This window comes from Anneissia japonica, unplaced genomic scaffold (assembly GCF_011630105.1).
Source record: "Anneissia japonica isolate Jap-2015-1 unplaced genomic scaffold, ASM1163010v1 scaffold288211_len279840_cov171, whole genome shotgun sequence".
Lineage (NCBI taxonomy): Eukaryota > Metazoa > Echinodermata > Crinoidea > Comatulida > Comatulidae > Anneissia > Anneissia japonica.
This window is the reverse complement of record NW_022720325.1, coordinates 171,885-196,478: the sequence shown is the minus strand read 5'-3', so window position 1 is coordinate 196,478 and position 24,594 is coordinate 171,885. Positions and strand designations below refer to the sequence as shown.

The window sequence follows — 24,594 nt, the reverse complement described above, 5'->3', positions numbered from 1 at the left end:
ATACATACATACATACATACATATACATATATACATACATACACCCGTACATACATACATATACATACATACATACACACATACATACATACACACATATACATACATACATACATACATACATGGTTGGAAAGTGCACCTAATTCGAGACCGGAATTGGAGGACGAACTGTACTTGAAAATATATGCAATGAAGTGTAATTTGTGTTCTGATGCGGTACAGCGTACTTTGCGGTACACTGTCTTTTGAAAGACACGTCAGATCTGTGAAAATTAACATGAATCACATCAATTATAATTATTCTTTAGAAGGGCATGTTTGAAAAGTCCAAAAATAATTTTAACTTCTTTTTTCCTGGTAGTCATCTTCATATATTCGGCCTACTTATAAAATACGCTATCATTTACGAGTGTAGGTGCGTGTGGTTACGTGTGCTGAGTCCGGTCATACTGTAATTTTGCTTGCTACGGCCTTTTATATTTTAGGTCTATGCATAAATCATCATTTGCGTATGTTACATGCTTAATCATGATTGTATTTATCCAAGTTGCAAATTAGCTTTACAATCATTCAATCAATCGCTATCAGGAGCGGATTCAGGGAGCACGGGAGCTATCCCCAACCCCAAAAAACAGAGAAGAAATTCCAGAAAGAGAGGAGCATGATGTTAGGCCTACACCAAAAGCAGCTAATTTTCGATTTAAATTCCATCAGTGTCTATTTCCTCAAGCATTTCTATACTAAATTCTTTCTCCATCTCTATATCTGTCCCTGGTTATATTCCATAAGGTACCATTCCAACATTTAATAATAGGCTCTATTAACACTATAACAATTCAAAGACGGACAAAAAAATTACTTTCCCCGTAATAATTGTAGGCCTACGACTTCTGGATCACTTTTTCTTCAGGTATAATACACTAGGTTTGAAAATACAAAATATAAAGACGTTTGGGTAACTAAATTTCTTGATTGTTTAAATAAAGTGTCACTGCCATACCACGAGTTTTGTTGCCCTGAAACCTAAGGCTAATAAAATGACCATCGTTATTTAAAGGTGCAATAGATTATCATCCGAATTATTAGGACATTAATCTATCATAACATGTTATGTATAATATCTTTACATGTATTTCATAATAGGCCTACTAACTATGATGGATAATAATGTATTTAATTCTTCATTTATTGCAATATTTAAGGGCGGAGGCGGATTCTAAGGTGGATGGAATTTACAAATTAAAAGAAAATATGTACCGTATTGTCGAAAGCGTTGTATTAGATTGCTCAGTAGTAGTGAGTGGAGACTCTCCGGTTGCTCATTTGGACTTTCCACCAAGTGTTTCCTTAGAAAGCACGCAAGCATTACATTATTGATCAAACCTTCATAGTGAAATGCTAAGTCGTAGTTGGAGGGACCCCTTCTAATACATCTGCCAAAGAGTGTGTTTGTAGGATTTGTCTATTTGTATGATAAGTGAACTGAATATGTGACGTAGTCCTAGGCCTATTTATTTTAAGCAATATTATATGCGATTTTGTAGACTTTATTTTTCAAAAAGCATTATAATAAAATATGTTTAAAACATAAATTGAACATACTATCTCTAAAATTTGAATCTATTTTTGTAATATTCCTTTATAGCCGTTTGTATAACTTGTGAAGCTGGATGGACTGAATATAAAGATAGTTGCTACAAATACTTTTCGAACACCCAAACGTGGGAACAAGCCAGGGCTAACTGTATCAGCCTAGGATCAGATTTGGTCGTGGTCAAAGACGCTGCTGAGAGCAACTTTCTTCATTCCACACTTATTCATAGTGATGTTTGGATTGGTCTAAGAGATATAGATGTCGAAGGTGTATGGGTTTGGATAGAATCTGGCGAATGTTCTAACTATACGAGTAAGTGTTGTATTTTTCACTATAATTGTAATGTTTATCGTAATCATGGTTTCTACTAAATATATCGTATATTAAAAATGCTAACTGTAAACAGAAAAAAAGCCTTATTATAACTTTGAATAGTAGTAGACCTAGAATAAATAACATAAAAGTAGTATTTTATTTCACAATATTTCAATAGATTTTAACGTTGGTGAACCAAACAATGTTGGAAATGAGGACTGTGTTGAACTTGATTACAGCAAATCAGAGCATTGGAATGACATGCGTTGTAGTTCTCAAATGGGTTACGTATGCGAAATATGTAAGTATTTATTTGTGATTCAGTATCATAAGAATTTACCACCAAATCAATATTTCCAACTACTGAATTGCTACGGTTGGCATTCGGAATACATCATTACTTTTTTAAATTTAAATTATATTAATGATCTTCAAACATTTTGCATTTTACAAATAACAACTGACAAAACATTAAGATACTTGGTTGTGATCAATATTACAGTTAAAGATGAAGAGATGCCAACATTTGGATCATCTTGTCCAAGCGACGTTAAGGTGCTTGTTCCCCTGAATGAAACTTCTACAGCAGTAACATGGACACCTCCTTATTGGACAGACAATGAATGTGTAGTATATGTAGCCGAATCGCATTCTCCTGGTTACGTAATGTCTATACCAAATGGTCTCTTTAATGCATCTATAATAGTGAGGTATACTGCGTATGATAGAGCTGGCAATCCGTCTGAAAACTGCTCGTTCATTGTCACTGCTTCATGTACGCTTTGTTTTATTTTTGGCTTAACAACTTAATTGTACTTCTGACGTACGATTCTTCCCGACTATGGTCACTTTTTAACTCGTATGAACATCCGTTTTTAAAGAAAAATTAATTAAAGATTTTATTTAAAAGATAATTAATTTCTAAAATGAGACAAAAATCGAAACTATTGTTTACTGACTCAGAAAATCATAGGTACTTACAACGGTAAGGCTTATTAATATTATTTAAAAAATATTAATAATAATAAAAATAATAATAATAATAATAATAATTTTTACTAATATTTGTTGAAACAGTACTGACATATAGCAAACCTATATACAATAATAAAATGTGTGTTATCTGTAGTAAAAAATGATAAATATAGCAAACTTATATTACAATAATAAATAAATGTGTGTTATGTGTATGTTAATTTATTGTTTCCAAAAAATCTCAGATTTAATTTTTTTAAATTTTAGATGCAGCAAGTAATCATACCGGTACAGTTCATGTTGCTGAATTTTCAACAATGTCGGCAACCACAGAAAGGAATATAGATCAGACAAGGAGAATACCTATTTTACATGGTTAGGATGGCATCATTTTTACTAAATTTTAAATTTTTGTCTCAAAAGCTTCTGTCTATTCTAATAAATATTTGAAACTACACTGTTTCTTTACCAAGGAGTTGGTCCATGTGTACCGGCTACGTCTTGTTAAAATTGAAAGCTAGTAGGCCAATGTAAAAGCGACATTACTTGTTATCGGCATCAAATAGCCTTAAGTTTCAAATATCAACAAGATGTGTATAAGAGACAGTGTTTGGATTGGTCTAAGAGATATAGATGTCGAAGGTGTATACATATATCTATGAATTAACATTGTTTTGTTTATACTCGATGTAGAACGTAATCATGCGCAAGGTCATGTTGTTCAGCTCTCAACAATGTCGGCAGCGACAACAAGACTAGATCAGACCACGGAAAAACAAGTCTCGGATAAACTTCAGATAGATGAAGTTCACGGTTAGGAATAGATTATTTTAATTAATTCACGAAGACTAACAATCATATAAGCGAAGTTTACATCACCGATTTCAACTGCCTTTCTTAGTAGATTCTGTTGATAACATCTACCTCATTGTCTACATATTTTACTATAAACTGTTTTAACTGTTTCGATTTGTAGATGAATACCAATCGCTTCTAATAATTGGTGGTGTGTTGGTCGTTTTAAATATCATTTCCATCATCCAGAATACCATTGTCACCGTTCATTTATACACAAAGCAGGACAGGTAAGTGCCCTTTTTTAAAAGCTTGATCGGTGTGCCTACTGCCAAAATTATTCGGTGTATTTAAAAAAAATATATTCTTTTCGCTTAAATGTTTGGATATTGTTTTAATGTTAGTGTTAATGATTTTATTAATGATGTACATGTGTCAGTGGTTGATGTTTGATGTCTGTGATGTTATTTAAAAAGAATAAAAAAATTAAGATGTTCTTAAATATTTTAGATTACATTTGTAGTTTATGTATGTTTGTACCACAATAGTTTAAGAAATATATATTAATTTTTTATATTTTTAAATATACCAGAATAAACTGTTAACAAACTGCAAGACAATTTTGATGGTTTGACCTATTAAAGCACTGACCTTTTAAAATATAAGTTGTGCCAAATTAATATTTAGTTTTGTATTTGTTTGTTTATATTTTTTTACTGTATATATGTTTTTTTTTCATTTGTTTTTAATCAGAACTCGTCAAACTGTAACGTTCACAAACGAAGGTTTCTCCGGCCAGGACGGGTATGACGTGCGTCTGTCCGTAGTCGATAATGAAGTGCACCACACCTATGAAACTTCTGAGGAAGTTCGTCCTCGATTGACAACAATAGGGACATCTATGAGGGATCTATAGCAATTTAGTTTGCTGAAGTGATCCTCAAACCGAATGGACTCAACCTCCAGATGCCGAATATCTTTAGGATAGCTCAGAAACCAGTTGAAATGGAAGTAAGCACAAATCTGAAAAAAAAAACATTTGAAACTGTACTGAACCAAATGGTAGTTTTACAACATAGTATTTTTTTGACTAATGTTACTTTCCATGGACATGCTCCTCATGTGTTAAACGATTTAAATATTTTAAATAGTTCGTCTGCAGAATTAGACTTAAGCATTTGCACACTAAAATTGTATTAAACGAAAACAAAATAAACATTTTTAAATTTTCCACAATAAAATAGGTCTACAAGAATATATATATATATATTTATAATAGATTGAGGTTAAAGTAGGTTTACTTATTTTTGTCACTGCCGTCTTATAAAGTTAATGATTATATTTCTGCTTATTTAGTGTCACTGTTAATCTTGTATAAAATTAATGATAGAGTGAGAATATATTATGTACATATGAAATTTCAAGAATAATAAAGACTGAATTAATACTCTATAATTGTTTTCGTACGTATGGACTTCGTGCAATGTGGTTGCCTGTGTAATATCTACTGTTGACATTCTTTCTTTTTAGGTTGTCAATGACAGAGTATCGCTCAATATTATTATTTATATCATAATCGATATTTTTACCATTATTATTATTAGAAACTTCACTATTGTTGTTGTTATTATTATTATTTCAATTCAATATGGAATTTATTTTCTTCCATTCCATTCAAACCGAATGGACTCGACCTACTGAAGTTTTGTCAAACATCTATGTAGACTAATATTATGACGTTTTCCCCACGTGATTGAATATCTTTAGAATAGCTCAGAATCCAGTTTAAATGGAAGTAAGCAAAAATCTAAAAAAAAAAAAAACCTTTAATTTTTTGAAACTCTACTAGCCATGTGGTAGTTTTACAGCAAAGTATTTTTTTGACTAATGTTACTTACCATGGACATGCTCCATGCGTTAAACAATTTAAATATTTTAAATAGTTCGTCTGCAGAATTACTTAAGCATTTGCACTAAAAATTGTATTAAAGGAAAACAAAAATATTTTTAAATCTTTCAAAATATAATAGGCCTACAAGAATATATATATATATATATATATATATATATTGTAGGCTTAATTATTTTTGTCACTGCCGTCTTAAAAAGTGAATGATTATATGTCTGCTTATTCAGTGTCACTGTTCATCTTGTATAAAATTAATGATAGAGTGAGAATATATTATGTACATATGATATTTCAAGAGCAATAAAGACTGAATTACCACTCTATAATTGTTTTCGTACAGTACGTATGGACATAGTGCAAGATGGTTGCCTGGATAGTATCTACTGTTGACATTCTTTCTTAGGTTAAGTTGTCAATGACAGAGTATCGCTCAATATTATTTATATCACAATCGATATTTTTACCATTATTATTATTATTATTATTATTATTATTATCATTATCATCATCATTATCATTATCATTACTATCATTATCATTACTATTGTTGTTACTATTATTATTATTATTATTTCAATTCAATATGGAATTTATTTTCTTCCATTGCAGACAAAAAATACAGTAAAGATAAAACATAGATTAATATTGATTTGTTAAAGATAAGAACAAAATCAAATGGAAGAAGGCACATGCCAGATAGATGTTACTTGTGTTGGACAGGCCTGAACACTAAAATACTCGCAAACATGACACTGAAAATGCAGCAAAGTCGAGTCGCTACCGTGTACAAATATTTTTAATAGTGCAAAATTAACCGATTCCTTGGATTCTTAGAAAAAGTACCCACAGCCATTGAGTTTAAAATTGGAAGTGGTAAATTAATGCAGTGTATTTAATAATAGGTGTTATGGTTTGGTACATGACTATCATTTCTAGATCGAGTGCAATATACTTATGGGAGTGAATTAAGGTGAACATGTTACTTAGATAATTGGGGAGAGTAGAATGTATGGCAGATTATAAAAATGTATCTTGTTGGAAATTATTTATATCGGGAAGTTTAAGTGGTATAAATTTGAAAATGAGAGGACCGTGGTGGAACGGCCTGATATATCCCTGATAGCCTTTTTTTGGAGAATTTGCTGTTGGATAACGTATTGCCCCCCCCCCGAGGTCCCCGACAAAAAAGTAGGCATGGTCAGGCGTCGCTCAAAATCTCTCGAAAGTATTCAGTGGGCGATCCCCCGAAAAATATAACATTTTAGGGGTTTCAATGGGTTCTTTAAATGGTTTTGTGGTCTACTAATATGTATAAAATACATCAGGGGAGGTGGATCTGCCTTTTTGCCCCCTCCCCCGCTGTTCCCCTGCTGGCGCCACTCGCTCCTGAATAAGAGGTAAAAATGAGCATAATCTAAATATTATACCAAGACTTTTTAAAATTATTTTTGATGTTGTTGATGTATTTTGTCCATGTAACCTTGGGTAGAAATATACGGGGTGTGTGGTGGGTGGGGTGTCAAAAATGTTGCCAAAAACCCACAAAACGAAAGGAGGTGGGGATAGTTCCGCGGGAAATTTTTGAAACGATTTAATGAATCGATGAACCCCAAAGAGAAAGGGGGTCCGGGCTCTCTTTGTGAACATTTTGATTCCTAGCTGGCGGGTAATGAGCTCTCCTGACTTTTGAAGTGTCTTTTATTGACTTAGTTCTTCAAAATTCAAGGTTTACCCTTCTTGAAATTTTTCTCATTCTTATTACAGTAAATAGGCCTATTATGTGTGTACCTGTATTATACAGTATTATTCAGTAATCAGTAAGCATTGATATCTAGCTGAATCACCTGAATACATACAGCGAACAATAACACTGGCAGAAATCGTGTCACAATAAGATAAAGATTGTCCATGATGGTGATAAAATATCATTGTTAACTGTGCTACCCAGACTCACTAGTTATGAGTTCACGCCAGTAAAGATAAAAAAAGTTGTTTGTCACAGTAATAATAATAATAATTCTTATAATAACTTGGAAACTTGGAAACCATGAAGAACCAAGTGAACTTTGACTTCAATGTCTGTATTTCGTAATTTTAAGTAGAGGGCGAAAATTTGTCATGCATTTCACGGTAATTTTGTGTTAAACATAGCTGTAGCTAGTTTGAAAGGCTTTAGAAAACGCAAATTGTGTATACATAAACATTTAATTACCCGTTTATTAAGATAGAAAATATGCAGGAAGACGTCATATTTTTTGTTTTTTTTTGTTTTGCTTTGACAATGCTTAAATATTCCTAAAATTTTGTCTAAGCAAAGACCATATATCAAAGATGTGCATATTTACAGAATTACTATTTTGCCAATATGTATTTTATGTTGGTTGCCGGCTCCATTGATTGTCAAAAATTAGTAGGGACAGGGTGTTACATAGCGGTTCTCCAAGCTTCTAACTTACTATGTTCTACATTTAGCCCCCTCATATACTTTGCATTTTATGTAATCTAATCCGCAATATGCCATAGACCTAACTGTAATCAAGCGTGTTGTTATGACAACGTATTATCCAGCAATCAGTAAGCAATGATATATAGCCTGAATCACCTGAATAGATACAGCGAACAATAACTCTGTCACAAGATAAATAGTTGTCGATGATAATACAATATTGTTTAAGGTGAACTGTCGCGCTACCCAGAGTTTAATCACTGGTTAGGAGTTCACGCCTGTAAAGATGAAGAAGTTGTTCATTTTTTGCCTCATAACTATGTTAATGGTTACATGCCGTGCATGTAATCGGAATGATCCTGAACCAACTGAGGAACCAACAACCCCATCAAGGCCGTATCCTGTAACCAGTTTGCCACCTACAACCATACTACCTACTAGATGTCCTGATATTTATTCCAGCAAGAGCACAGACGGTAACGCTGTTATCATTGGTGAAAAATGGTCAGAGTCGTCTGTTACTAGCAGATACATAATTATTTTGAAAGTAGGTTACTTTTCAACCTTCACTTCTGCAGTGGCAGATACAGAGGCTTCCTGAGCCTCACCATGTTTGAGGCTGAGACTTTAAATTGTATGGTTATAACACCTAGATATCCGGAAATGACACTCTCTGGTACTAGAGAATCACTACTACTGTAAACATAATTAATAGACTAATATCTGTAGGCCTATACCTCGATATATTTTATCAACACACGTATAATTGCCTTTCAATGTATAAATTAATATTGAATCTCTAGCTATTATATTGTAGTAGGGCCTACAGTAGTATTAAGTATTAATATTAGGATATGTGACAGATTTATTGCTATATTTAAATTGTTGGATTTTCAATAAATTAATAGGCCTATAGTGGGATTAAAATTATTATTATTATTTTTTTCGTGTAGAAGTCTATTATTCATCTACACAGTACATTAATGACCTCCTAAAATTGTGATCAACTACATGCAGTCGCATACTTATGGTAAACGTTATCTAGTTCAACCACTCTTTTCTTTTTTTTTCTCTCTTTCTGACAAAGCCACCTTTATTCTCATCATTGCACGATAAAAATGTACATAAAATCAATATAAGAACATAATAAATTAATCTCTGTTTTCCTATATGTTTTCATTTTCATCTTATTCTTTACAAATAATTTATTTTCATTTAACACTTTTTAGTTTCTTCTTTTTTCCCCCCAATTCTCATCATTACATTTCCTTTAGATTAGACCTTAATTTTAGTTCAACAATGAACATCCTGTTTGATTTAACATTTTTTTTCTGCTTTTTAGTGTGTAAAATAAATCATAAACATTTGCTTAAATATCAATTACATAATAAGTTAATCTCAGTTCTACACCTTTTCATTTCCATCTTGATTTTGTACAAATAATTTACTGTCATTTAACAATTTTAGGTTGTTTTTTTCTTCAATTCACATCATTACATTTTCTTTAATTTAGACTATAGTTTGCTATTATTAATAATATTATTAATATTGAATCTCTAGCTATTATATCGTAGTATTAATGTAGTAGTATTAATATTAGGATATGTGACAGATTTATTGCTATATTTAAATTGATGGATTTTCAATAAATGAATAGGCCTATAGTGGGATTAAAATTATTATATAACTTTGTCACATGAAACTTTGTACAGGTATTATGATAATCCAGTTTAATCCATTTTACCAAGTTTCTTTAACACATAATCTGTTTACCAAAAAGAATGATGTAGGCCTACCATAATAGGCAGTAAACTATAGCGAGTATAGGCCTACATTTCTAAATACTGCGTTTACCAAAACGGACAATATTCTATACGTTGATTATGTATATACTGTTCAACCACTTTCATGGTACACATACAACAAATGTACAGTATTATTCGGCTTTTGCTTGTGGCGAGAAACTTCAGCTTTGCATATTCATGTTTATAACTTCACCTAAATGACCCAAAATTACACTCTTTATAATTGATGCCTTAACTGTACGGATAAAAAGTGAGCTTGATCCCGGGCCAGATGGGCCCCTTGAATTTGATCCTGTTTTGTACTGGGAATTATTATATATTCCCTTTTAAAGTTTACTGCCTCGCTAACTTTATCGACTTTGTCTAACACTTTAAATCTGATTAGATAACTTTTGAGAATTAGACTTTTATGACAACTTGCGATTTATTTATTTAGTAAAACATATTTAAGGACGATAACATATACAGACGAGATGGTAACGCTGTTGTACAATATTGCCCTGCAAAGAAAAAATACAATAAACACACACAAGAAGATAAAATATAATACAATACGTACAATAAAGTTACCTAAAACAATACAATATAGGAATACAATACAAATTTGACAATATATATTATGAAGATTCAGGTCTGGAAGCCTTTTCCGACTAAATAAATCTACATTACCTTACACTTGAAGGGGGTTGAGTTTCAGTTTGATGGTCATGGACCATTGACGAAGGAAATATAGTCCACTTGCGAGGTAGGACTAACTCAGTTAAAAAATAAAAATTGAAACAGTAGTATAAATTATAGCTCTTTTTTTTTTTTATCTTTCTAGTGTCATTCACATACATACCTGGATCTCAGGGGTGCCAGGGACCCATTGCTTCATAAAAGAGCATTCCTAATTACACATAAAAATACTGAACGTTAGTGTTGCGTCCTGAGCGACCTCTCCTGTAGTTGTTTTCTACTCATAAAACATGTTCAAGTATTTGACCATCGAATTTTTTCTTATTTGAAAGGAAGTCCACAATAGAAGGGGAAGATCCATACCAATAAAAGGCAAGGGTAGTTCAGATCAGTATCATCAAAAACTTTGTAAAGTCTACTAGAATGGAAAAGATTTGTTTATTTATTGTATTTTTCCGCTTACACAATAAATCAGGGGAATAATAAACTATACTTATTTTATTACTAAATTACGAACAACAACCGATGCTGTAGGAAGAATAAAATAAGTTTGTATTTAAAGCATTGCCACCAGTTAAACAAAAATAAAATTAAATGACTGATTAAGTACCTATCATAAAAATTATCATGTTTTGTTTACGAATATTTTTTAAAGCGCTAGGAAAGTTGTAGGAGGAATATTTAATATAATCAAATAAAACTTTAGCTAAAGACCATACGATCTGCCAAAAAAAGCTCATATAAAATCTGCCAATTTCCTACGTCCAATGCGAGTGCCTGCCCGCAGAACGAGGGGGTTGTTGTGTTATTCGAGCTTTTTGTTCAAGCTTTCTGCATCAGAAGAAATTACATTTCACAGTGTTTAAGGGTGTTAAGAGTTCTAATAACGCTTAAATTTGTGTTCGAGAGATTAGTGGCTTTCAAAGTGCAGGTATTATCAGTGTGAGTGCTCTTCTGATAGACGCTAAAGCCGAGGGAACCGTCATAGTGTCTGGTTATAAGAGTTATTTATTCTCCCGTTCAATAGTAAAGTGAATGGCACAGTATATCTAGCCCAAAACCAAGGGGGGAACTGAAAGAAAAAAGTTTCACTGATCACAGAAAAAATATCCTGAAATTGATTCCATTTGAAGAGTCTGCAAGCCAAACTTTTCTTCTGACCACCTTAGCTAAGGTCGGCATCAAGAGGATAACCCAGCTATATTGACCACAAGAAAAGGGCTTTTTTCATAGCGGGACAATTTTAATTTGTTTTGCATTGTAATAGTGTTCTTGTGAGAAATTTATTATTGATTGCAATTTTAAGCTTCTGTGATTTTTATATTTTTATCTTTTCTATACATCTTAAAGTCAACATATTATATTTCTTTGGCTGGTACCTGGGAGGTGCCACAGACTAGGTAGGAGTAATTGGTCTATTTTATATGGATTCGTGTTGCTGAAAGTGGCATTAGGCCTATTACAAGCACAGACATATTACACTCTCTGTATTATAATTTATATTCGTAACTTAGAGGAAAGGTAGCATACTTAGTTACACGTAACAAACAACAAAATGAAAAGTATCAAATAGGTTTTTTAAACTTTCTTCAATGTGTTTTTAAATTGATTAATAAAATCTAATAAAATACAAAATGCTCACCGCCACATTTTTTTCACCACGATACTTGAAGAATATTACATTTTTATTCTTAGAATGACGCAGACCCAGACACGTTTGTTGCAATTCTTCATCAAAATTTCTTAACAGTGGAACCAGTTAATATACTTCGAGGAAGGTTACCGGGCGTCATCATCGACTTGGATGACCAGCAAGTCAGTATTGTAAGTCATTATCGTTATTATTTTTATCAATGTTCATTTTTAGTAAGTAGAATATTTTCCATTAATATTATTTATTTATGTCATTATACGCAATGTATTGGAGGGGTAAAGTAAACAAATTTGATAAGTGACCTTGCCTTGTGTTCCCACAAGTTAAATTTTTTCTCTATCCATCGTTATATATTCACTCCATTTTCGTGAAAATTTTATATTTCTCCTTTAACTGGTTCTGGCACATATCATATAGTTATTCCGCATGGAAATTTAAAGCGTCTCTTTTTGAAAGCCCTACCCACATCATTCTTGTTGGTATCCACTGTAAGTAGCTGGCTTGCGAGCGGCAAAACTAATGTGGAAAGGGCTACGGAGGAGCAGAAATCCCATAGAAGATATTTGGCGCATGGCCCACCGGCGTGTGGATGTGCCCTGACTTTATACTAATTCCTATAGAAATACTTATAGGATAGGACATCAGGCCTCAACTTATTGGCTGTAATTGCGGACAAAGGCTGCCACAAACTCCGATTGTCCTGGTTAACTTACCATTGGAATCAGTTGGCTGATTTGTAAAGGACCATGTGCTCTTTGGAGTGCAACAAGCACAAGTACACGTAATTCAAAAACACGTATAAGCGTCTTCGCTTGTGTGGACCAGCACAATAAATCTTTCGATGACCGGGGAAGGGCGAGAGGAGTAGGTAAATAATTGAATCAGTCGCTCACCTTTACAACAGATGCGAGAAAGTTGTTCGGCAGCAGTGTTCAGTTCTGAGCAGCCCCGTTTGAGATCCACTCTGCTCACTTTGATTTGGGAAGCGGTTAGAAAAGGCGTCCCAAAAATAGTCTGCTTCACCTTATCCTGCATGGAAAGTCGCATCCAGAGGGATCACCATTCATCCGGTCTTAAAACATTAAAAATTTAAACTGCAGTACGAAATTCGGAAGCTGGATTATATGAACGTTAATGGACAACCCAAACTCAAAACGAACATGCTGACACTGGTTCCGATGAATGTTGGAAATACAGACAGGGATCTATGATTTGCTCCAACACTGTTCACCATCTTCATTTCAACAAATCACTCACATCACTAATGATGAACTACTCCCAGGGATTGAAATAATCTACAGATGGTAAACGTTTTAAACTTGCTCTCGTCGAAGACCACGGTATCTACAAGTTCTTCATCGAATTTCGAAATTCAATAGGCAGACGGCAACTGTGGTACAGCTCTCCATCTCTCTCTCTCTTTCCCCCCGAAACACGCCTGCAACAGAAACTGACGGCCTTTATCCGTGCATACAAGCAACTTGGACTCGCCATCAACTCCATGAAGACCCAAGTTATCTTTCAACCAACCATTTTCTATTGATATAAATCAGACTGGTCCAAAACTTAACGTGGTTAACAACTGTAGAAGATATGGAACACTTTGTGTTGAGCCAACTCTCCTCATCGCCGTTAGTATGCAGGAACAGCTTTGGGATGGATTTCGGAGGTGAATCTTCCATAATCAAATTATTTGGCCAAGAAACCCTAAAAGCTAACTTAACGAATCGATGTCAAAGGTTAGAAAGCCAACAGGGAGCTTTCTAATAACAAAGACAGGGCCTTTCGGCGTGAAGGGAAGAGGAAACGAAAATCAAGACAGTTACGACCAAATCCTGATCTGCTGCCACCTTAAGTGCCCACGAACCTCAAGGCCAGAATCGGAGTCCTAGTCTAACGCCCGTATTCTTAAAACGAACTATAGTAGAACTTCGAACTAGAACTTCAACTAGCCTAGCTCCTACAATTTAAAGTGGCTAAAAACGTACTTGTGACATGGTTTGTGTTCATGTTGTTTATTAATTTGGTATTTTGAACATTGGATTTGTGGTTGTTATAAAGTCGGTGTATTATCACCATTAGCATCATCAACAACACTATTTCGATAGTTATTATTCATATTATTATCATAATTAATATTACCACATACGGGTTATAACGACGAATTACTTATTGCAGGTCAAGAGACTAAACATGGTGAAGTATATTGAGCACGATTCGGAGGAGTCGACCACAGAGCCATCGGTAACTTGGGGTCTAGATCGCGTTGACCAGCGTCAACTGCCACTAGATGGTGTTTTTCAGGCATATGGTAATATGCACTATACGTTTGTCGTTAATAGTGAATATTTTTCATTGTATCAGTATCATTTTTTTTTTCAATGAGCGTGCAAATTGTTATACCAAGTGAGGTTGGCCGCCCACTTTAAATGAAGTTTTTCAATATTCTTTTCGAAAATTCGAGACTTTAAGATATATTTATCCTTTTTTTTTAGTAATGAAGTAAAAAATAGTATTTCTATACTAGCCTCACTCGTTATTAGGGTATCCAAGAATTTTTGAAGGGGAGGGAGAGCACGCCGACTTAAGGTCCACCATAATTTCAGAATTTACACCTCTAGACGCCCGGAAATGGCACTCTTAGACTGTAAAAATGTTTTTAAGAACAGGGTTCCTCGACAGGATTATTGACATTTTTCCCGATGCTCCCCTCCCCTTGACAACCCTCCCTCACGGGGGACCTATAGCTTTTTCTATGCTGGGAGTCGCAGAGCTCTAAACCTGAACCCACAGTCCGTAGTAGTGCCCGGATCAACCACATTCATTACGGTATATTATTAAAGGTTTAGGCTTAATAAGAGAACAAATAGGGAAACAAAAAAAAAAAACAAAAACAAAAACAAAAACAAAAAACGGGCCCTCGTGGCCACCCGCTGGATCCGTTCCTGGTTATGTTGTCATATCACAATAGAAGTTTATTTTTTTTATGTTATATCCGCCATTTAATTCTCGGAACCATATTATGTATAGGATCTGTGATAACAGTGTACTGATGAATAGAGCAGGTACAATTGTGTTGCAGAAAAATTTTCAAATTCCCATTGCTATGCGTTCAGAATCAGATGACAGTGGCGGATTCAAGGGAGGCCCAGGCGGCCCGCCCCCTCCCAACTAAATATGTCAAAAAAAATGGCATTGGGAAGAGAGAGAGAGAGAGAAAAAAAAATTACATTCAAAAGTCTGCTTATTAATTAAATACTTTGTGGCCGCCTCTCGTCAATATTGACGGTAACATCAGGTCTGATGATATATCAAGATTTTTAAAAACAATAATAATAATAAATGAATTAGGTCTATTAGAAATGCTTCTGCTTATTTTATTCAACTCCTTTTTTTAAATTGATTTTTCTCAGGTACCGGCACAGACATTCCAGTTTACGTAATTGATTCTGGCATCAACGTTGACCATGAAGAATTTGGTGGACGTGCTATAAACTGGTTTGATGCCACAGGAGAAAATGTGAGTCTACGGTTACTTTTATCATTACTTTTAGCGTGTAGTATCACATGAATCCTAAATTTGCATTATATGGTATATTTAATCGATCGGAATTTTAGTTTAGTAGTAGTGTGTTTGAGGTAAATGCAAAAAAAAAATAAATAAATAAAAAAAAACAAAAAAAAACAGGAATCCCTTGCACGCTCAACTATATGATCATCCATCAGCATCTTTAGAGTGACTCCACGCCCTGTCAGGACTGATGATCGCCTTTGTTTCATCCATTGACCAGGGCTTGAGTCAAATGTTTTTGCAGTGATCAGGTCACCCAGGGAAAAGAAGAATTAAATGGAATAAAATAAAATAAAGTTGGTGTAATGTTAACGCAGCTTTGTGTAATACTGTAGAATGCTCGCATAATAAAAAATTTAAGTAACTCAGTTGAATTTAGTTTAGTAACAAGTTATTTGGAATTGGCCAATTGGGAATTTCCGAAATAATACAGTTACGTCGATCTGTAGTGGAAAGTGTGTTTGTGGGTGGAGGGGGGTGGGGTGGGGAACGAATTGCAAAACATGGAAATCTTGGGCATTTGAAAGGAAAATGGGAAAAACCCATAAAACTGCAAACGGCCATATATATATGTATATATATATCAACGTGACATTTATTTCACCAATTACAAAACAAATAACCAAAAAACAAAAAAAACAAAAAAAAAACAAAAAAGATAATTTGAAATAACTTCCTTTTTTAGGAGTTTTCTAAAAGTCATAAGAGTATTTGATGTTTTTAGTTTACTATCAATATCGTTCCATACATGCGGGCCATGGGCACAGATTGAGAATTGGCTTTTTTTTTTAGTCAGCCTAACAAACAGAATACGAAGCCTATTACATTGTCTTGTCCGATAGTTATGAACATTACCTGTGTACTGAAATAGATCATTAAACATCTTTAGTAACAGTTCATACATAAATCATCCTACTTGTACTTTATTATTCAGACGATTATGTTGATGAAACAGTGGCTCAGCATTGCACCTATATGGTGATGATGTAATTATACGGATAATACGTTTTTGGAGGTTATATACTTTAACAAGGTTTTTTTTTTTATGATAGTCACTTCCAACTATGATATTTTCAAAATTACAATTACAATTACATTAAAGAGCGAGTAAAATATTCCTAGGAAAAAAACTTTTTGACTTCTTTCCGTTGAACTATTGTTTTACCATTGATTTTAAGACAACTGTCAATTTCAGGGCATTTCTTCTGATTTGGACGGAAAATTACTAACTTAGTTTTGGTAATATTTAACAATAGTTTGTTAATGCTGAGCCAATCAAACACCTTTACATGTTCATTGTTTATGTGCGTTAACAGCTTATCAAGATTACCCGGTACCTCCTGATAGGAAAACAGTCATGTCATCAGCAAAAGACAGTTTTAAGTACATTGCTAACCAACTGAATATCGTTAACATAAATTAGAAACACCAATGGGCCTAAAACTGACCCTTGTAGTACGCCACACGTTATGCTTGTGAGATTTGATTCATATGAGTTCATAGTGACGTATTGTTTCCTAGAGCTTAAGTAACTAGAGAACCAATGTTAAGCAATATCTCTGGTTCTAAAGTAATGCAACTTTTTAAGCAAAATATCATGATCAATAACATCAAAGGCCTTAGAAAGATCCGTAAACACACTGACTAAGAATTTCTTTTTTTTTTCAATGCCGTCGTAATGTTGGAGATAAGATCCGTAATGGCATCAGATGCTGAATGGTTTTCACGAAACCCAAGTTGATGGTCGTTGAGGATAGTGTATTTATCTGAGAATGAGTATAATTTGGAATACATAATTTTTAGATTATCTTGTACGATACCTACGACTATATACTACCATGGGGGAAACGATAACAATGGTAAGAGTTAGAAATAATACCTTAAGGCGAAAATACTGCCGCTAAGGGGAAATTTTAACGACGTTAAGGAGAAATATAGACAAAGTATTTTTCACCCTATGAGTTAGTTAGGAGTATATATATATATAAAATTAAAAAAAAATATTCACAAACTTCCCTCCTCAAGAAACATTTTAGTGGAGGGAGTGTACGTCGCACAGTATAAAGAGTTTGTATAAAAATCTTTCTGGAAATTACAAAAAAAACTTAAAACAGTTGATGAGAATGTTGTCCTTAATTAATTAAATTGACGGAGTGCCCCACGTTTTCTCAAAGATGGAGCAGAAATCCTTAAGACTCAATTGTCAAATTGGGAATATATCAACGCTAAATTAATACTGTCCCTCTGACCAGATGAAATTCACGAAGAAGAAGAAAAGAACTAGAATACAATTAAAAAACTCCCGGCATATTAAGCTCAATGTCAAAAGGATAATAAAAGGCTGTTTATACCCAAGTTGAAAATTATTTTGTTGAAAATAATATATTGTAAGAGTATTAATCAGATTTTGGAGCTGCATTTTCAACCCTAAAGACCAAATTCTCTAATAGAATGCTTTCAGGGATGGTTCAACTGTAGAAAACCTTCGACACACTCAGTCGCTTTATTCTATGTGAAAAGCTTAAACTCATTGGAATTAAATCTGTTAACTGGTTTAAATTATATTAATTTTTTTATAAAATGAGATTTTTACATAGATATGAGCACAACAGAACTATGGGGTATCCTAGCTCCCCTATTTTTTTTCTACGTAAACAACATGATTAGTTGCATTGACAAGTGCTATTGTCTTTAGTCACCATGATCCCAACATCATCTCTACCAAGCGGAGAACTCCCTCGATGCACTTTATGACTGGCTCGTCGATAATAAACTAACTGTAAACCTTACTAAAACAGAATGTATATTTTTGCATCCAAAAGAAAAACTTAAAAACTAATGTGATTGCGTCAAGGGCATCAGTTTGGATTTATTTGGTGAAAACACCAAGGATAGCCCACAAAAGTCTAGAAGAAGACATATTGCCAGTGGGGTCCTTCTGGTGGTGATTGGACAGTACACCGGGAGACAATCCCCTACACTTTTCTGAAGAGTGTACTGTGTTCTTTAACGTGCAATTGAGCCATAAATGCACACGGGACCAACGGCTTAAACGTCTCATTCGAAAGACGGTGCGCTATTGTAACTTGCATTTCAGCCCTCTAGCTGAAACACAAGGAGAGGCAGCGATGGGAATTGAACCGGCGACCTAGAGATCTCCACGGTTCAGCGCACACACAGTGGCTACCACCAGATTTATAGAGTGTAATAACTCAGTTGAATATCTCGGAATTGAAATTTTTATTTAACATTTTCTAACAATGCATATGATATTATAAAGAAGATTAATAATAGACTTAAATTTCTTTACCGGCAACACAATTTATTAATCTGTCAAAAGTCGTAGACTTCTCTGTTCATCCATTGTTAAATGTATGTTCGATTGTGCCTCCTTCTCATGGTACTGTGGAATTAGTAATTTCATTAAACTTAAACTACACATTTCACAAAATAATATGATTAGACCGTTTACACGATCATTTAAAGGATATTGCTACCGACGAACTTCGAAGCACTGAGTTTTTGAAAATTCATTAAAAGATTGAATTCTTATATTCTGATGTCAAAAAAAAATATTTGTACATGTTTTACTATGCCACATAAAGAAATGAAATCCAATCGTGATTGTTTTGTACAGTACTTGCATTTCAAAGGCCAACTAAATAACATCTTGTAAGTTCAAAAGGTGTTAATTTTAACTCAAGATTTTAACTTTCAAAATCCACTTATATTATAAGAATGAAATTAGGTTTGATTACTTTTTCAACCACCATTTCTCTAATATTGACGAATAAAAAACAGTGTTTTTGTATACACTTTAATAGTTGGTAATGTAATAATTGTATTTTGTAGGGTACTGACTGCAGTGGCCACGGAACCCATTGTGCTGGTACAATCGGCAGCATGCATTACGGGGTCGCTCCCGGAGTGCTGCTGTACAGTTTAAGAGTTTTTAACTGTGAGGGCAAGGGAAAGAAGTCCATCACCATTGCTGGTAATATTTTGCTTTCAAAATAAATTTTTCTGTGTATCAATCAAGCAATCAGTTAATCAATCTATTAGGTGATTGCAACTGTATTTGGCGCTAGTCCAAAATATGGAATGCAAATATTAATTGTCTTTATTTATTTATTTATTACCCAAGTTAGTCGTGCTTGAGGTCTCCACCTCAGCAATTCAAGACAATTAAAATGATATTTCTATGTAGATTTTATTAAATTTTAGTAGATTATTATGGTCGAAAATCAAAATAAGCATTTTCGATATTATCAATATTATATAATATGAGATCCTAATCATGTCTCTACATCCAGCAATTTTAGAGTAAAACTTTAAGCAAATTTGGAAGATGTTTTAAGGTAACTAATGTCACTGTTAGACAAAATACTTCATTAAGTATATAGAAACCGCATGTTCTGATGTATGAAGATTTTGATATGCTAGTTATTTAAGGTCAAAGAGCAGTCATTTTGACAAAATGTTACATTACTGCAAATAGAAACATATGTTCCGGAAAATCGGAGACCAAAGTATGTCTATAATTTTTTCTTGCCAAGATATCAGAATCTAGTTTTTAGTAGGCGGCCATTTTAAATTCAAAATTAGCACACAACTGTTTTTGAATCTACACATATTTAGATATTTTATGCCAAGTTTCACGCTAATGTAATAAAATGCACAACTTGGCCTTTTCGGCTCTTAGCTGCTCTACTAATGGACTAAGTGGATCGGGAGGGAATTGAACCCACGACCACCAGATAACCAGCCTAGTGTCTTTACCACTAAACCGCTAAGCTCGTACTCATTGGCGATCCCCAATTAGTAGCGGGTACTGCAATGCTATTCTAAATGATATTTTCGTCATTAGATTCGATGGGTATCATTTCTATCGGATCTTTGGATGAAAACACAATTTAGAATACCCCAACATAGTTTAAGAGTTAATGTAAATGCCAAGAATACAATTATCATCTGATGCAGGTAATTCATCAAACGTACAGAGACACCAGGAAAGTTAAGGTCTCAAAAGCGAGACAGTGACAATTGCTTTTCTTGTGGTACAAATTGGTAAGCCAATCACAGCCCCATTATAGATTGTTAATAGTATCATTATTAATGGATTTACCAAAGGTCGAGAGAAGGACCAAGAGCAGATCATTGTGGCACACCGGAACAGGTAGAAAAAACAGAAGAAGATCATCACCAACACGGTTTGCAAGAAAGCTCAAAATTATAGCATGAAAACAACTATCTATACAATGGTCAAGTATGAACAATTTCTCATGCCAAATCTTACTAAACCACTAAACAGTTTCCTCCTTTCTCATCAAGAGTAACATGTACCGGTATATGACCTGTACGTAAGGACAGCAGGTCGACAGTGTTGATCGAGAATCAAGAAACCAAAAAGAAGTTAATTGCTTTCTTAATAGTAAAGTAGATTTTTGATTAACAAAGCATTTAAATAATTTATTTGCCGATAACAAGATTTTGGGACCTTTCGCCAACACCCATGTTTTATTGAATAGAACATTTTTATCGATTTTAAGGACCTTATTGTCCTTTTCTTTCAAAGCCATGAACTACGTACTGGAGAACGGAACAGCACCAGGCGTGGTGTCCATGTCACTTGGAGGTTCACCATCACAGGCGCAAGATGAAATGGTCAAGGTACTGTTCGATGCTGGCTTTGTAGTTGTGGTGTCTGCTGGCAACGACGACGATGATGCTTGCTTAAAATCGCCTGCAAGAGCATATGAAGTAAGTTGAGCTTGCCAATTAGTATTGTTCAGGCACCTTAGACGGATAGAAATGGTAATTAAGTTATAATTAAGGCAGCTTATAACTAAGTGTTTGAACAGCAATGATATAAATACAAACATTTCTTAAATACTTAAAATGTTCCTCAGATAATTAAATAAGAGATTTACCTGGAACATTGAGGGTTTTATAGTTGCAGCTTAAATGAAGTACGGTAATTATACTGTTTTCTAGGCTATCACAGTTGGAGCAACGGACATAAATGACACCAGAGCATATTTCTCAAACTATGGTATAGGTGTGAATATGTTTGCACCGGGCAGATATATCGAATCATTAGATTACGCATCTAATAATGGGACACGCATCAAATCCGGAACATCAATGTCAACACCTCACGTCTCAGGTATAGAAAATACAATTTCTTCTTTTGTTTTACTGTTCATCATCGTTGTATAAATAGACTTGTTGGCTTTAATTTAAAGTTTGAGACAACAAGACAACACCGTAATAGTTGTCTTAATTAGGCCTATTTAATTCTGGTTCTGTTGGTTATTATTATTATTATTATTATTATTATTATTATTATTATTATTATTATTATTATTATTATTATATATTTATATAGCTCATATCTATGAGCTTAACATTTCCAAATAAATTATTATTTATTTTATCATTTAATTGTTAATTAATAATACGTTTGTTATTCACAACGTAAGGATTGTGAAATTACAACGTGTGGTGGTAAAAGTGTTCTGCGCATAGACTCTCGTATTTTGCGCAATATAAATGAATAACCTTAACCTTTAAACAGTGCAAGGTCTCAGAGGGTCAACCACCCGTCAATGACCCGGTGTAAAGCAAAAAGTAGGAGTATAAATGGAGGGGTAGAAATAAGGTCATGTTATAGCAAAGGTCAACCTCCGCATTGCTTGCATTTTAATCTATATTTTTCCATTTTGGTTTAATTTAAGGAAACAAATGGTTTTGATTTTTTAATAATTTTTCTTCTAGGTTTGGCTGCTATTTTAATAGATAAAGGAACACGCCCTGTAGATGTTCCAGATGTTATATATGAACTTACCACAAAGAATATCGTGCGAGATCCCGGGCAACATTCATACAACAGGCTTATGTTTGTTCCTAACGCCTAGACACTCACTCATTATATTGGACGTCATTGCAAACTTAGAAAACCATTTTAATTGTTAAAAGGTCAATCATTGATACTTACGCAATAAAAAAAATTAAAGGCAAGAAAATCACTATAAATTATTTTAACGATGATTATTAGGACCTTGACTAGCAAACTACTTTAATTTTTTAAAAATATTGCCGGAATTGTTATGTTATTATATTTAAGATTATAATTCAGATAGATTCTTGTATCAATATCGATAAACAACATGGTTAGTTATAAAGGATATTTAACATACTGTTATTAACAGTGTATCCGGTTATATATACTTATTTAATATTGTGACATTTTGTTTTAAACATCAAACTAATATTACAAATGTTAAAATGTTATTATGCCGAGTACCGTAATTAGTGTGGAATCAATAGCCGTTATGATTCTATCAAAACCAAGTCAAGCAAACAATAAGCCTAACTGCCATGACACTACTCTAAACACACTTTATCTGTACTTAGCGATAATAAAAGCCTATAATGTGGTGTGTTAGTGAATGTAGGCCTACACTTAATCTTGCCGTATATTGGAAATCTGTATCAATTTCTAGTTTCATGATTTTAGCTACAATTTACGGAATTTCTATAAGAGAACGTCTAAAATTTTAAAATTAAATTAACATTGCTAAAGATAAGGTGATTGGAATCTTTTGAACAAATGTGAGTGCTATCGATTCTGAAGCTCAACTGGCTTGCCCAGGTGAACGTGGAAATCTGTAAAATGTTTTACACTATTCGCTGCAACAAGTGTTTGGTACATGTATCTTGCAAGTCGTAATATAAGTGTCATCTGGATATTCAGTTAAACACGTTTTCGTTTGCTTACTGTATGCATCCTCTAAAAGTATATAATAATTACAGTATATTATATTTTTATGTATGGTTCGCATAAGGTTGTCAAACAAGATTTACAAACATTTCACAACCACATCGTTAAACATTTTAAAACAATTTTACAGCTTAGTTACTACAATATTTCCATTTTCTCTCATTTCCTCTCTGTCTCGGTTTCTCTACCGTTGTTGGTATACCTAAATCTTCTCGTTCTCTCCACTTACGAATGCATGAAAAAGGCAATACTGCTGCTGCTGCTAATAATAATAATAATAATAATAATAATAATAATAATATAATAGAAATAATAATAATAGTAGTAATAATAATACTGTAATCAGTAAGTGAACGCAACTGGTGGTAATTCAGCACAGAAATATCAAGATCAATATTAAATAAACAACCACATTCATTTTATGCTTTAATTACGTTGCCATCGCCACATCTTTGGAAGTTTTGTATTTACAATTATACTCCAGAAAAGTAACCGTTATAAGATTGTCAAACGAAGTCATAGAATATGTGATGGAAGATATTAGATGGAAAAAATAATGAAGCATTTTATCAGTTCACATTATTGGAGTTTCGGACAATCACCTACACAAGTACACAGCTGTGTACAATAAAGCAGGTGTTGTTATACAATTGTCAAGAAATTTCTAAGGTAAACTTGACCCGCCGCCCACTGCCTGTTTCATTTACTGATTATTCTACAAACTTGTACGGCTAATTGTGTATTTCATTATTCATGAAAAAACCAAGCAGGCCTTATTGTAGTCACAGGACTATGGTATAAAACAGAAGACTTCCTCCAACACTAAAATCCTCCCATTCGACTTAACAAGTGGAACGCTGTAACACTAACTAGCAGAATACAGTAATTAGATTGTATTGTACAAATACAATATTTAATAAATGCATTACAAAACATAGTATCAATATATTCAATGATGAAAGAAGACCAATAAAATGGAGTGTTTATGTAATACATTCGACAGCATATTACTTACAAATATTAAGAGTCTGGTTTATTACAGGGACTTAATTATGTAATGATAAATTTA

General features: G+C 33.5%; 2 protein-coding genes across 2 annotated transcripts in view; both read left to right on the top strand.

Annotated features, from left to right (window-relative positions):
* Positions 1-5,911, top strand: part of LOC117111295 — a 9,957-nt gene extending 4,046 nt beyond the window's left edge. Inside the window, exons 2-8 of the mRNA XM_033254219.1 lie at positions 1,646-1,906; positions 2,088-2,210; positions 2,412-2,684; positions 3,152-3,259; positions 3,578-3,697; positions 3,861-3,969; positions 4,433-5,911. Of these exons, the coding sequence (XP_033110110.1) occupies positions 1,646-1,906; positions 2,088-2,210; positions 2,412-2,684; positions 3,152-3,259; positions 3,578-3,697; positions 3,861-3,969; positions 4,433-4,595 (1,157 nt within the window). The 3' untranslated portion in view covers positions 4,596-5,911. The remainder of the gene's footprint in view (positions 1-1,645; positions 1,907-2,087; positions 2,211-2,411; positions 2,685-3,151; positions 3,260-3,577; positions 3,698-3,860; positions 3,970-4,432) is intronic.
* A 2,308-nt stretch (positions 5,912-8,219) lies between these two features.
* LOC117111294 (extracellular serine proteinase-like) lies at positions 8,220-23,503 on the top strand. The gene is made up of 8 exons (XM_033254218.1): positions 8,220-8,581; positions 12,213-12,341; positions 14,350-14,482; positions 15,585-15,691; positions 19,595-19,736; positions 21,318-21,502; positions 21,737-21,908; positions 22,520-23,503. Exons 1-8 carry the CDS (start codon positions 8,321-8,323, stop codon positions 22,657-22,659), a joined length of 1,269 nt encoding a protein of 422 aa, XP_033110109.1. The 5' UTR covers positions 8,220-8,320; the 3' UTR covers positions 22,660-23,503.
* Positions 23,504-24,594: the final 1,091 nt, after the last annotated feature.

What these genes read in the sequence shown, in the direction of transcription:
- LOC117111294 (XM_033254218.1), top strand. Translation starts at nt 8,321, where the DNA reads ATGAAGAAGTTGTTCATTTTTTGCCTCATAACTATGTTAATGGTTACA. An exon ending in ATGACCAGCAAGTCAGTATT is followed by an intron (nt 12,342 to 14,349) that starts GTAAGTCATTAT and finishes TACTTATTGCAG; the next exon opens with GTCAAGAGACTAAACATGGT. An exon ending in GTCAACACCTCACGTCTCAG is followed by an intron (nt 21,909 to 22,519) that starts GTATAGAAAATA and finishes TTTTTCTTCTAG; the next exon opens with GTTTGGCTGCTATTTTAATA.